Source organism: Annulohypoxylon truncatum (genome assembly GCF_022578515.1).
Source record: "Annulohypoxylon truncatum strain CBS 140777 unplaced genomic scaffold F4807scaffold_15, whole genome shotgun sequence".
NCBI classification, from domain to species: Eukaryota; Fungi; Ascomycota; class Sordariomycetes; order Xylariales; family Hypoxylaceae; genus Annulohypoxylon; species Annulohypoxylon truncatum.
In genome coordinates this window covers 196,250-209,039 of record NW_025953801.1, presented here as the reverse complement: position 1 = coordinate 209,039, position 12,790 = coordinate 196,250, and the positions used below count along the sequence as shown (strand labels likewise).

Below are 12,790 nucleotides of genomic sequence, written 5' to 3'. Positions count from 1 at the left end.
CCCGAAAAACAAAACGACTCGTCCATGTCTGAGATGACAGGTATGAGGTCCGAACACTCTAAGATGCATATTTAGGTATCTTTAAAGACGTTTCATAATCTAATTCATACTTCATATGTACAAGGGTTTCCCTCTATACTGTACATGTGCTCTGTAACGGCACATGGAGGCAAATTCGCGGAATTTTGGAACGGCATCTCACGCCGAGAGATGTGAAGCCCCTTATTCGGTGTTGTGTCGTTCGAAGTACGTCCATTGACCCTCGGCCGGCTTCTCCTCTAGGTCCTCCCATCTGTATTATCTGTCAGTCATCCTCAAAACCCCTTATTTGTGAGTGACCAGTGGAATGTATAGTACTTACACCTTGTTCTCGTACATGATATCCACGAGCTTGCACTCGTTCTCGGCCAGCTTTATTACTTCCTCAATCAAGCCACTCCCTAGCTTGTTCTCGATCTCCTCAATCCTATCACCACCACCGTTAGCAATCAGAATCACCATAAATACCATACAAAATCTAGTAAACCACTAGACAAATCATCGTGGGGGCAACTAACTGATCAGCAGTCAACTGGGGCTCCGACTCCCACGGCACGCCCTCACCAGGCCTCTCGCGCGGCTCACGGAAAATCTTCTCAAAATCCTGCCTATCCTCCGGGCCCTTCAGCCCCTCCGAGCCCGGCCCCTCATCCGCCTCGCCATCCCACTCCTCATACCGCTTATCGACCCTCTTCCGACTAACCTCATGCAGGAACAAATCGTCATTAACCCTATGCTTCAGGATCGTCGCGGGCCCCGCCGCGGGGCCGCCCTGCGGCGGGCCCGTGCTGCGGACGGGGAAGGACTCGTCGGGCTGCGACTCGACGATCTGCCGCACCTTGGCCTCCCACTCGGCGTGGCCGGGGGGCTCGACGGCGGCGACGACGGCCTGCCGGTGCCGCGTCAGCGCCTCCACCGACTGCCGGTACAGCGACGCCTCGGGGAACTGTTGGAGTTTCTCCAGCGTCCGCGCGTACCAGAACAGTAGCGCCGACCGCGGCGCCACGTGCGTCCATATTCCGGTCAGCCCCGTCGGTACGCCCGGCTCGAGGTACCGCGCGCCCGGCTTGACGGCCGCGAGGAGTCGTAACGACGACCGCATGGCGTTTTTTTCTTTCTGCTGTGTCTATCGGTCTGTCTGTCGGTGTGTGCGTGGGCTTTTGTACGTAGTTGCCTGTGCTGCGCGATACTGGGTTCGGAAGCGTTGCTTCGAATAAGGTGGTGGGATTGGAGAAGGTCGGTCGATTTCTTCGGTCCAATTGAGGGATTCGGATTTCTAAGTGAGCTTTAGCTCTGTGAGTGTTTAAAGCTCGAAAACGAACGTCAGAGCTGGGATCACGTGAGAGTTCACGTTGGTGGGGGTTATTGCATTATGATAGATTAGATATGAAGTTATCCGGATCTATGTCAATTTCTAACCCCTTTCATTCAAAACGAAGGATATTTCACGAACTCACAAATCTAGACTATAAAGATTGCCATGTCTTAGTATACAAGACAATGACATATTACAAGTCGAATTCGCTCTTTAACAGGCCGGCCATCCTGCAATGATGGTCTGATATCAAGAAGCCAATACATTCTGTAAGGGATATTCTAGCATTCAGCTCGCAATATACGTACTAAAGTATGATAGGCAGTGCTTACGTACATTTCATTCCTCCAAGGTCTACATATAGGTGTATAACTTTTGTACTATCCAATTGCTACATATTTTCCGAGCACAAGTCCCAGCCTCGTAGTCTTGGCCATCTGACCGACAGACGCCACTCCTTGGGGGCGGATAGGGGTTGGAAGTATCGTGTGATTAGAATTGTCGTGCCAAGTCGGTGTGATGATGTCCCAGACAGTCTAGGACTTATTTACTGCTATAATGTGGTGCAAAGATGCTTACCATAGTAGGCCTGCTGATCGGTGAGGTAGGTGTAAGCTTATAAGATGAAGCGGTTAGTCACAGCTAACAATCATTGTTGACATGAGCTGAGTATTCTTGATACGATGGTATACGAACTCAGAGCATGGCGTTGTCTAGAACGAAAAAGTAATGAGAAAAGCCTATTGTTCCCCCTGACGTATTACAGACCGCATAATGCGGCTGTTGGCGCTGCGGATCAGAGCGTGGATCAGGATGCTTTAATACACACAGTGTACCTATATGATGGAAGCTGGATCTCTTTCAGGGACGTGAATACAAATACCTGATCTTCGTCCCCGTAGCTTTCGTTACTCCAAATCATTTAGACAAATATTCAAGTCATTAGACTGTCATATTTGAGTATAGCAATCTTGTCTTCACCATGTCCCACACAGAACCCATCTTTGAGAGGTCGAAAAGCAGACTCGCGAGGCTCTCGGAGAAGCTACACGACAATGACGATGAGCTTGGTAGCCAGTTGCCGGGGCTAGCGGAGCTTCTCGACGACATTGTCTCCCCAGACATAAATGTGCCTCGAGAAGAATCTGTTCGCAGACTATTGCGTGTCTTTTGGAAATCTCAGTCCGATGGTACATATAGCGACATCCTCAAGCGATATTCCGCCCAGGAAAAGAGCTTGATACGAAAATTTGTTGAAGATGAGAAGGCAGCCGACGACCTCCCTGACGATTTCGACGTGGGCCTATCTGTCGGTGCTCGTGATGAATTACCGGCCTTATCTAATGAAGGGGATCACCTCTCAATTGGCGAAGAATTACGCTCTGCCTTCTCCGATGTAATTCATGGCATGCATGAGCATGTAACCCTTTACAACGACGAAAGCAAAAAGGTGAAGATCGCTGTTCACGTCGAAGAGAAGTTTCAGAATTGGGGCCTTACTGTCAAGAACACCCCGAGTCTTACCTATATCCCGAGCACATCTTATGGCATTCAACAGATTGTCAAGCACGCAAAGGCTCGTGGCTTGAGGGTTAGAGCATCTGGATATCGCCATTCATGGTCTCCAGTCTTCAGCGATAACGGTCAGATCATCATCTCGACTCTAGGCTTATTTGAAGCTACAAAGCTTCCGAATATCGTATCGTTACCCGGGTCCCAATTCTTCGTCCGTGGCACAGAGCTCAATAGCATCGACTTTGTGGGAACGCCTCAAAGAGGGCAGAAGCGACTCGTTCGGGTTGGTACCGCGGTGACTAATCAAATGTTCAGGAGGTGGTGCAACAAACAGAAGCTAGACGCCGCTTCAACTCTCCCGTTGAATGTCATCATGGTAGAGATCACCATGGGAGGGTCCAACGCCCCAATCTGTCATGGTGCTGGCCGAAGACATCCAACTCTTAGCGATCTGGTATACGCCATCGAGTACGTAGATGTCAACGGCAACCTGCAAACCATCAGCAAAGACAAGGACCCTAGCTTCATGTCCGTAGCTAGTGGTTGTTTTGGACTCTTGGGAATCGCCACCCACATTACTCTTGAGCTTGACCCCATGACATACGCAGTTATGACCCCTGTACAAATTCCCGTTATGCAGGCCATCCCGCCTCCTCCCGAACTGGCGGATGAGGACATTCCCGAACCCCTGCGGATCAAGATGTCGCCAGAGCAACGTGTCCAGGCTCAAGCGGACTTTGAGAAGCGTGCGGCAGACGACTTTTATGCAGAATGGTTCTGGTTCCCGTACACGAGCAAGGTCTGGGTGAACTGCTGGAACAACACGGAAGACGGCCAAGGAGCGAAGGACTACCCGAGCAAGGCCGGCGTTCTTCTCCAGTGGGTCGAGACCGTGGCTATCCAAGTCATCCAAGACTCCGAAGCTTTCCTCAAGTTGCAGAACATATTCCCCTGGGCGCAAACTACGTTGCTGTCGAAACTAGGTCTATATGCCATGCCGAATATCACCGACCCGAAGGATACAATTAGAACGCAGCTACCAGATGCGCTACACTTCCGGAGAGCCATTCAGAATGTCAGAGTCAGAGACACAGAGCTCGAGATCCCATTGCAGCCTAAGGTTGGCAGTTTGAAGGACGCGAAGCCGGATGCGGAAATTAACTGGTCTCTTGTGCAGAAGGCGTGGTGGGATGCGATACTAGCCGCGTACAAGCATAGCGACACATGCCCCCAACGTATGCCCCTCGAGATGCGCATTACTGGCCCCTCCAATGTGACTATGGCGCCGTTCCGTGGACATAAGTTGGGCACTTGTTCGATCGAGGTTCTAACACTGCAGAATATGGAGGCGGAATGGACTCCATATGCGCAATACGTCATCGATCAATGGATGGAACTGAAAGACAACCAGGGAAAGTATCTAGAGACACGGCCGCATTGGGCTAAGGAATGGGCCACTATGACTGTTCGTGGGCAGCCCATGGTTGAGTACATGAAGGAATCGTACCGCGATGCCATCGTTGAGTTCCGAGAAACGCTTGGTCAAATTGCACAAAAGCAAGGATGGAATTTGGAAGAAGCTCGGCAAAGGTTTAGCAATGAACTTTTTGACAAGTTCTTTTTCACATGAAAAGAGTGAAATAGATTTAGTTATACAACATTGATCCTTCTCTCTTCGTTTACCTACCTGGTACTGAGTAATAGCGACATACGACGTAGTAGGTGCTCTTGCACTCAATTATCAGACGTTCCTAAATCGCTCCTGCATCATGCAAATGTTGTATCCACACCGGAATCGTTTGATTGGATGATCTGCCTCTTGTCACATGACTAATCCGAAACCCCCCAACCTCGTCACAGGAAATTGCACAGTGCAGGCAGCAGTTGCCTTGGAGGTATTCTACTGATTCACCGCCCTAGCGCGCCTCTGGGAAAAGGTATAAATACCTGGCTTTCCTCCCGGCTTTTAATCTTTTCTTTCCTTTCTTCTTCATACTTACCTTGTTCAGGCAGCCCTCGCTCAAGCATGAGGGCTGCCAAGGGGAGAGACCTGCATTGCACAGCGCGGAGTCGACCCTCTTCTATTATCCCTCGTGGATCGTAGTGAGCGCAATTTTTGATATCACCTCTTTTTCGTTGTGATCGATGCCTTGAGCATCGGCATGAGGAAGACGAAATGATTGCACCGGGTTTCTAGTAATCCACCGTGCCAGTATTACTTGAATATTGCATTTGATAGTATCGTTTCGCGCAACGAGAACTAATAGTTATGAACTACCTACTAAATAAGTAGCCTTTGAATGCTAACACGCGCTGCAAGCTCTCCCATGCTCTGATGCCACTGTTTCGGTTTTCAAAAACCATACACCTATATTTGATCTGTAATCCACTGTGATCCATTTGTTGCCTCTGGAATGAATTTGTAGCCGACTATCCACGCGTTCGCCCGCTATGATAGCTTGAAAAATAGCAGCTTTTTCAGAAGGGGTCCCATACTAATAATGCCTATCAATACCTTTCAGTTCATCCACCTTGCGAGCTACGAACTACGATGATCTTTTATTCTACAATAACACGGTACCGACAACAAAGTATACGACCTTTTAAACGATCTATGGATATGTAATAAGATAGATTCATTCTCACTGCATCGCTTTACATTCACGGATACGTAAGAAGCTGGAGTTATAGAATAGCGCCAACCGATCGATCCCCAAACGGAAGTGGAAATGAAGCATTGAAAGTAACAAAATCCACTAGGGAAATCCTTCAAGGACGTATTTCCCGTCTATATCACACTCGTTCAAACACGCAGGATGCCAGATCAGGTGGCAGGAAAAGGAAAAGAGAAGGGGAATCTTTGACAAATCTGCTACTGTCCCAACAGGTCCTAACGATTCTCCGTGGTCCCGCCTCATCGTAAAACATTACGATAGGGGCGCTTGTTGCATTCGTGGGTATCGTGGACAGTAATCATCTAAGAAGCGCTCTCGCGGCTCTTGCGGTAGTTGGCCTATAATGATTTGTCAGATATAACGTCTACGATACATGGGATAGAATTTTTATTTAACTTACCTCCTGCTCAACCTGAAGGCCCTCAATGACGGGAGCAAGCTCGCTCAGGATCTCAGCAGACTTCTTGTGGTACTCGAGCTGAGCAGCGACAAGCTCTGCAAGATTGCGAAGGGGTTCAGGGGTGTCGAGGACCTATTATACGATATTAGTCGACCGAGCATGCGGATAGAAGAATGGAATATAACTTACATTCTTCATAACACTGACGGCCTCTTCAGTCTGAGTGACGAAATCATCCTCGGCCTTTTCGATCTCCTCCTGAGCCTCGGGGCTCAGTTCGTCCGTGGGGTGATCTTCGCGCGGAGACGTGGGACCGATCTTCCAAGTGGTTCCCTTGGCGCGAGCTTTGACAGAGTCGAGCGTCAGACGCGCCTTCTCGACGTTCTTGCGCGCGCGCGTCGCGAACATCAAGTTGGTGTTCAATGTGGTGTTCCATCCAGCCAGATAATGGCTCTGGATCTGAGCGTCCTGCGCGAGGCGAGCCTCGCCTAGTCGCTCGCTAGCCAACGCATACTTCTCGAGCGCGGCCGCAAGGGGATCCTCGCCGGCGCCGGTGTGTTGCTGGTGCAGAAGCTGGGAGCTCGTTAAGCTGGCGCGAGCGATGGCGTGGGAGAAAGTCTTTGGCTGCGGCTTCGCGGTAGGGGGGGCGGTTAAGGCAGCTTGGGCTTCGGCGGGGGTAGTGGCGGAGGAGAGAAGCTGAACCTTCTCGCTAACAGTACGGCCTAGGTCCGAAAAGCTCTCCTTGATGTTGGCAGGGTAATCGTACGCTTCGTGGGAGTATTGTGAGCTATGAGAAACCCAAACAATGTTAGCTTGAAGCAGTTACACATCACAGTAGATAGACTCACGTCACTGCAAGCATCTTTTGATGGACCTGCTTGAGAGCATCAACACGTTTCTCGAGGTCGATATAATCGGGTGGAAGCTGAGTCTGGATATTTCATCGTTAGCTAGATTACCAATATTTCTACCATCAAACTCCAACTCCTACCTTGTCCTCGGCCTGGCCCAGCTGCTCCTTTGTGTACTGAAAAGTACGCGAAGCGAAAGGCGTAATCTGCGAGCCGATATTGCTAGCATGATATCAGCGTCTGGCTCGCAAATGCAGGTACTTCCAATAACAGCTTTCAATGGTCAGCATACCTCAGACTACTGCCGAATGCCTTAAAGTTGTCCATGATGGAGAATCGGGAACGCGAAAGGCTTGGATTTAAAGCTCGGATGTGGATGGAATCGCTCGGGGATCGTTGGTGTGCTGCTTTAGTATGAAATAGACAGATAACCGTTTCGAGTGATCAAGGTTCCAAGGTTACAAGTCCAATTCCTAGAGACAATAGAGTTTTGGCGTTGTCGACTGCCTGGCTCTGGCTTTGTCAGGGGGGGTAACACAGTGCAACAGCCACCTAGCGTAATTGCTAGCTGCTAGCAATCGCACTTTACTAGCCCTAGGTCTTGCTGACACGTGAGTTTGTTGCATTCACCCCCAATTTACGTAAAGTGCGACCGTTAGGATAATCACCAGGTGCGATCGGCTGTCTTCATTTCATAGCAGATTACTGTCAAATAAAGTTCCGGCTACCCAGAATTAAGAAACTCCTAGGCATAGGTACTTACTCCGTAACAGACTTACAAGTGCTTAATAACTGCAGTATTCTAATATCAAGTTTAATTTTTATTGCCGTTGTTACTTTTAAGATGTTTACTTATGGTTATTTGGTCCTAGCATAATCCTAAACTGGCATAGAAATAACTCAATGTTCGTTACCTACACCAGGTAGATACCTACCTAAAGACAGTTGAGTCTGTGAACTTAGAGGCACGATGTCGGGGCTGCGTAGTATAGATATTCTTAACTCAACATCATATCCATTCACAGCATTGGCAGAAGTGAGATATTCAGTACCTATGAGACTTGGGAAATAACTTAGATTCGTATGTGAGTATAATCTTGTCTCCCAAGAGTAGACCACCCATGATACAGCAACGTTCTATAAACGATAAACTGTGCGGTATGTAATTAAGGAATATGTCCCCAAAAAAGCCAACGTGTATGTAAACTGCTGTCCTGTACAGCGTCATAAATGCATTGCTTTCCCTTGCCCAATAGACGCCCTCTATAATGCAACTTCCAAAGTTACCACCTATTATGCAATACGCCCACAGAGTCGGGCTTCTAAATGTAATGATTCGTCATCCAATCAGTTTCCTTCATTTGGGTGTATTCGGTCTATGCGACCTATTCCGACCCGAGTTAGACCTGTCTATCTCCACCTCATCGATTTCGGGTGAGGATGCGTGAATCGGGCTATTCCGGCCGAGTGGACTCCTCCCTGTTCTATTCCGCTGGTGATGATGCCCCCTCGGTACACCCAGGCTCTGCCTTTGAGCCTGTGAGGTGTCCTGGTGGCCCAGTAAAGATGATCGAGGCCCAGGAGAGGGCGCGCGAGAAGATAGCGAGTCGGGACCGCTTTCGTTAGCGTCGTCTCTGTAGTTACGTTCGGGTCGTCCTTCACTTCCTTCCCAACCTCCTTTCGCGAGTTCCATGTCTGTGAATTCGTATACTTGGCCTCGTGGAGGGATTGCATACTTCTTAGACTTCTCAACAAATTGGTTATACTGGTTGGCTTGCGCCATCTCATATTTCTTCCGATCTTCATCTCCCATGATGCTCTCTACTCGTCGGGGAAAATATACCGAATTATTTCCAGTAGTCAGGAAACTCTCTACCGAATCGCGACTGTGGAGAGCATGATGCGAACTAGGGCCGCCGAATAGGGAGGAATCGGCATCAGGCGTATAGAAGCTGTAAGTCGACTCTCCTGGATACGCGTAAAATCCATTTGCTTTTTTCTCTGGGGCGGCAAATTTGCCCTCGATCTTCTCCGGAGGTAGGACCTTGCTCTTCGTCCTCTGAACCCCGCTAGTCTCCTTCCCTTTGCTCTTCTGTCTGAGTACTTCGGCAGCTGGGATGAAGGTCTCCGGCACAACATTGAGATCGTCTCCCGCCTTTTCGGCTTGCTCGACAGCCTGTTGAGGGGTCGTATGCGCATCCGCTGTAGCAGCATCGGCACGCGGTCCACCCCAGGTTCGTTGGCCAGCAGTGAAGATTCCGTATACCATGTAGTACCAGTTGAAGAAAGGGTTAAGGATGAACATCATCGGGTAGAGCCAGACCTTGTACCGCTTTAACTTGAAACCAAAGTATATCATCATCAGCCAATTCAGGCCAAGCGAGATGGCGATGAATCCGACGGGTAGCTGATCGACCCTCATGGTTGTCGTCATTATCGAGAGCATCATGATGAAGAAAAGCAAAGCTGTCGTTCGTATCGTATTTTGCATAAACCGCACCACGAGTAAGATAGGGTACCGTTTCCAAAGTCGCCAGTCAGTTAACATGCAGACTTCGTTTGTGATAAACCCAAGAAACCATCTTCGCCGTTGCTTAATCAGCGACTGGACAGTCTGCACCGCTTCCGTCTTGCAAAATGCCGAAGTACACATCTGGATCTGGTAGCGCTTCTTCGCGCCAATCATGAAAAGATGCGTAAGCCATCGATCTTCGCCTAAATGGCTCTTGGCGAAATCAAATAGGTCTTCGCACTGCTCAGCCTTATCGGCAAAGTAATATTTGGCCATCCTTCGGAATGCGGAGAACCGAAGCATAGTCAGAGCGCCCGGCAAACAAGTGACGGCACCACATCCGGACTCCACCGTTCTCTCGAATAATTGACCGTGAATATACTCCATATCTTGGAGTAGAGTAATGATACTGTGCTTCCTGGTTGTTGAAGTGATGACGCCCGTCATGGCCAACATGTCTCTGCTGTTACCGGGGCTTAGCTCCATATCATAGACGAAATTTTGCAAACAGACTCTATCCAAGATGCAATCGGAGTCGATGAAGAGGATAAAGAGATTGTCGTTCCGCTTGAGGTACTCCTTATAGACTTTGTCGATGAGTTTGAAGGTCGCTTTTTGGCAATGGCGTTTCCCTCCGTGAGGAAACCGAGAGACCGTAATGCGAGCTGATCGGTATGTGACATCGATACTCTTAGGATACGATTCCAACGTCAGAGGGACACCAAGTTTCTCAATCGTGTTGAGGTAGAGTTCATCTTCTTGGTCTCCGTCGAATGAGAGAAATACGTGAATGCATGAAGGTGGGTAATCGCAGTCCACGACCGAGTTGATAGCGGTGACGAGGACATCCGGGTCCTCCTTGTAACAGGGCATGACGATAACGACTTTCGGCGCAGAAACTTCATCCAATACCTCCTTAACACGTTTTGTCCTACCGAGTTGATGGGTGACAAGCTGATAAACGCAAAAAAGCCACGGGATAGTCAAAAGTCCCGCAAAGCTCCAAAAGGCAAACCATTGAAGAACATCGACCATGTTAGCTGGCCAATATTGCGTGATTTCGCCAGGAAGAGGCAGGGTAACCACCATGATAGGTAAGAAGATAAATCTATTTTAATGTTAGCAATACTCAAGTAGTAAGACACAATTTAGAAACATACCGAAACCCAGTGAAAAGGATAGCAATGATAACTGCTAACACCCTGATTGTCCAGTGTTCTGCTTTCTGGAAGACTTTGACCAGGCAGTACAAGAATGCAGACAGCCATAAGAACCATTCAAGAAGGGCTGCCAGCATGACGACGCCTACGATGGCAGTGTAGATGATCTGCGAGGGTGTGTTAGTAAAAGGGTTTGAAAGATGGGGTTACATTTGTATGTATCAGAATTTCCATACCTCGTGGACCGGCCATGTTTTCGTGATATCCTGCGCCATCTTTGGGTGGGCGAGTTGAATGGTTGTGTGGGTTTGGCCGATGGGTGAACAAAGTTGTGGGATTCTCCTGAGATAAATAAATATCTTCGAGTTCTTTTATCTCCGGCTCGGATAAGGGCTGTTGGATGGCTCGTTTCTCATATAATCATCGTTATAACTCTTAGTTAAGGCCCAGGCGGTGACAGGCTATCGCGTTACACAATGATGTTTATTTGCGGCTACGTGCAGCTTAGATGCAAGGGACCCTCGTCTCGGACCTCGTGAGTTCGGAAAAGAAAGGAAGTCGGTCCACGTTGAAGCCTTCCCACACAAAAAAGTATGTGTTTGGTAATGGTTGGTTTGTGGCAGTGGTGTCCCGAATCTCTGGGCGTGGAGGTGGCGTAGAGTACTGCCGTGTTGACCTCGAAGGGCAAGACGAAGTGCCACGAATATCCGTATAGGATAAAAATAAAAACGCCTCTATATGTGAACGATTTGAACAGGTTGGTACCTCGTCTAGTCGTCACATATGACGTCTTAATGGATTTAGAGCTTGCTCTTCTGACCCTGGATATGCTTTGGTAAGTTAAGTGTAGCAAGGAGATTGTGATGCTAAGAGAGGGTTTATCATATATGGGAGAGCGTCCATGTGTATTGTTGCAAGTGAGATTGGAAATACAGAACAAGGGTGTGCTTACGTACCTGAATCTATGACGGACTGGTAGTAAACAAGGTGGCTGAATGAATGAATGTAGTCGAAAGTAGTCTCACTTTTCGGTAGCGGCACCGAGTTGGACGATCACAGGCCTCTAGGCGTTTAGACTGTCTTGAAAAGACTGCGAGCACCTAAGGATAAGTAAGGGAGGCAAGAGGCAAGCAGCTGGATTTCGAGGTTAACGAGCTGTTTCTATATCAATCAGGCGATGTTTGGAATCTAGACTCTTCTCTTGGCGAGTATCCAGGTAAATACATATACCTGCTGACGGGCGGGATCTGCAGGTGAATCGCATCTGTAGGGCTTGGACTTACCAGGTATAAGATGGAAGATGGTGACAGATCCCAGCCGTACTGAATTTGGCCAGATGGTTCACTGCGTACGACGACTAATAAGCACAGACGGGGCCAGTGTACGGACTTGTGTACGGACTTGTGACGATAACTATCTGATGCTTGGGCTCTTGGAGCTAACCAGATCGGATACAACCATCGCCAGGCCACGTCGGCCGCGATCAGGGGAGAACGGAATCGATGATGGAACGCGCCTAGAAAGCCGAGTTAGGTACAGGGATATAGGAGGGTACCGAAATTCCCTTGCACGGCAGATGAAGTTGAGTCTGGGCTTGGTTTATTTCGAGCCGCGATGATCGACCATTATTGTTTACATAAAAGTTAAACACGGAAAGAAGAAAATGAATATCAAATTGGTAGTACAGGGAAGAAGTCTCAACCTCGGTACTAGGTATATCTTGTTGAATAGGGTTCTGTCAGTTTAATGGAAAGCACGGCCTGATTCAAACAAACTTTGCGCATGTGTCCACCAATCATGTAATTACCTAGGTATCTATCTGTACTGGAAACTAGAGCATGTAAATTCTCATCTGTGCCTATCCCATCCACAAGGTAAATGGATGCTGGACGGGAACGGCCTTTAAGTTACGAAGCTACACGCCAGTCAAAGCCGCCACAACCTTACGTTCAGGCGGGGAAGGCTAAATGGAACTCCAGAAACATTGAGTTTGGAACCTATAAAAAAACATGGATGTACAAACATCTAGACTCAGCTGTAGCTGTTCAATGTAGGTACCCAATCAGTTGGATGAGTTTGGCTGCGTGGCCTGTCTGCAAATAAGTGGGTTGAAAACACAGATACATACATTAGTTACTTTAGCCAATACTCCCCCGATCCGTCGATATGGCTTGGTACCGGGCCGTTTGGCAAACAATTAATGATCTGGTGTTCCCTCTCTTTTTCTTCTTATGATGCCGTCAATAGACTATAAGGCGAGCTGACTTGTTATTTGCATTTAGATTATCCGATTGATGGGTTAGGGTGAATCAGTAGCAGAAGT

The 12,790-nt window shown here is 48.4% G+C and overlaps 4 protein-coding genes across 4 annotated transcripts; 1 reads left to right on the top strand and 3 right to left on the bottom strand.

The window, feature by feature from the left end:
• Positions 1-69: 69 nt before the first annotated feature.
• On the bottom strand, positions 70-1,388 carry F4807DRAFT_424718 (ETC complex I subunit conserved region-domain-containing protein). The gene is made up of 3 exons (XM_047997897.1): positions 558-1,388; positions 362-466; positions 70-292 (listed from the first exon to the last, which is right to left on the bottom strand). Exons 1-3 carry the CDS (start codon positions 1,139-1,141, stop codon positions 223-225), a joined length of 759 nt encoding a protein of 252 aa, XP_047854393.1. The 5' UTR covers positions 1,142-1,388; the 3' UTR covers positions 70-222.
• A 603-nt stretch (positions 1,389-1,991) lies between these two features.
• On the top strand, positions 1,992-4,559 carry F4807DRAFT_76638 (uncharacterized protein). The gene has a single exon (XM_048003462.1). It carries the CDS (start codon positions 2,337-2,339, stop codon positions 4,497-4,499), a length of 2,163 nt encoding a protein of 720 aa, XP_047854392.1. The 5' UTR covers positions 1,992-2,336; the 3' UTR covers positions 4,500-4,559.
• Positions 4,560-5,846: 1,287 nt separating this feature from the next.
• Positions 5,847-7,122, bottom strand: F4807DRAFT_460165 (BAR domain-containing protein; the record flags this gene model as incomplete). Its single annotated transcript, XM_048001485.1, has 6 exons — positions 5,847-5,882; positions 5,945-6,076; positions 6,134-6,731; positions 6,793-6,875; positions 6,936-7,017; positions 7,088-7,122. The coding sequence occupies 6 exons, from the start codon at positions 7,120-7,122 to the stop codon at positions 5,847-5,849; spliced, it is 966 nt and encodes a 321-aa protein (XP_047854391.1).
• A 702-nt stretch (positions 7,123-7,824) lies between these two features.
• Positions 7,825-11,189, bottom strand: F4807DRAFT_76540 (glycosyltransferase family 2 protein). The gene is made up of 3 exons (XM_048003461.1): positions 10,704-11,189; positions 10,468-10,634; positions 7,825-10,415 (listed from the first exon to the last, which is right to left on the bottom strand). The coding sequence occupies exons 1-3, from the start codon at positions 10,740-10,742 to the stop codon at positions 8,153-8,155; spliced, it is 2,469 nt and encodes an 822-aa protein (XP_047854390.1). The 5' UTR covers positions 10,743-11,189; the 3' UTR covers positions 7,825-8,152.
• Positions 11,190-12,790: the final 1,601 nt, after the last annotated feature.

Bases quoted from the DNA above. Each gene is read 5' to 3' on its own strand.
- F4807DRAFT_424718 (XM_047997897.1), bottom strand. From the start codon at position 1,141: ATGCGGTCGTCGTTACGACTCCTCGCGGCCGTCAAGCCGGGCGCGCGG. The intron at 467-557 runs GTTAGTTGCCCC...TGGTGGTGATAG, and splicing joins CCCCAGTTGACTGCTGATCA to GATTGAGGAGATCGAGAACA. The intron at 293-361 runs GTAAGTACTATA...CAGATAATACAG, and splicing joins ATCATGTACGAGAACAAGGT to ATGGGAGGACCTAGAGGAGA.
- F4807DRAFT_76638 (XM_048003462.1), top strand. From the start codon at position 2,337: ATGTCCCACACAGAACCCATCTTTGAGAGGTCGAAAAGCAGACTCGCG.
- F4807DRAFT_76540 (XM_048003461.1), bottom strand. From the start codon at position 10,742: ATGGCGCAGGATATCACGAAAACATGGCCGGTCCACGAG. The intron at 10,635-10,703 runs GTATGGAAATTC...ACACCCTCGCAG, and splicing joins AAACATGGCCGGTCCACGAG to ATCATCTACACTGCCATCGT. The intron at 10,416-10,467 runs GTATGTTTCTAA...ACATTAAAATAG, and splicing joins ATCCTTTTCACTGGGTTTCG to ATTTATCTTCTTACCTATCA.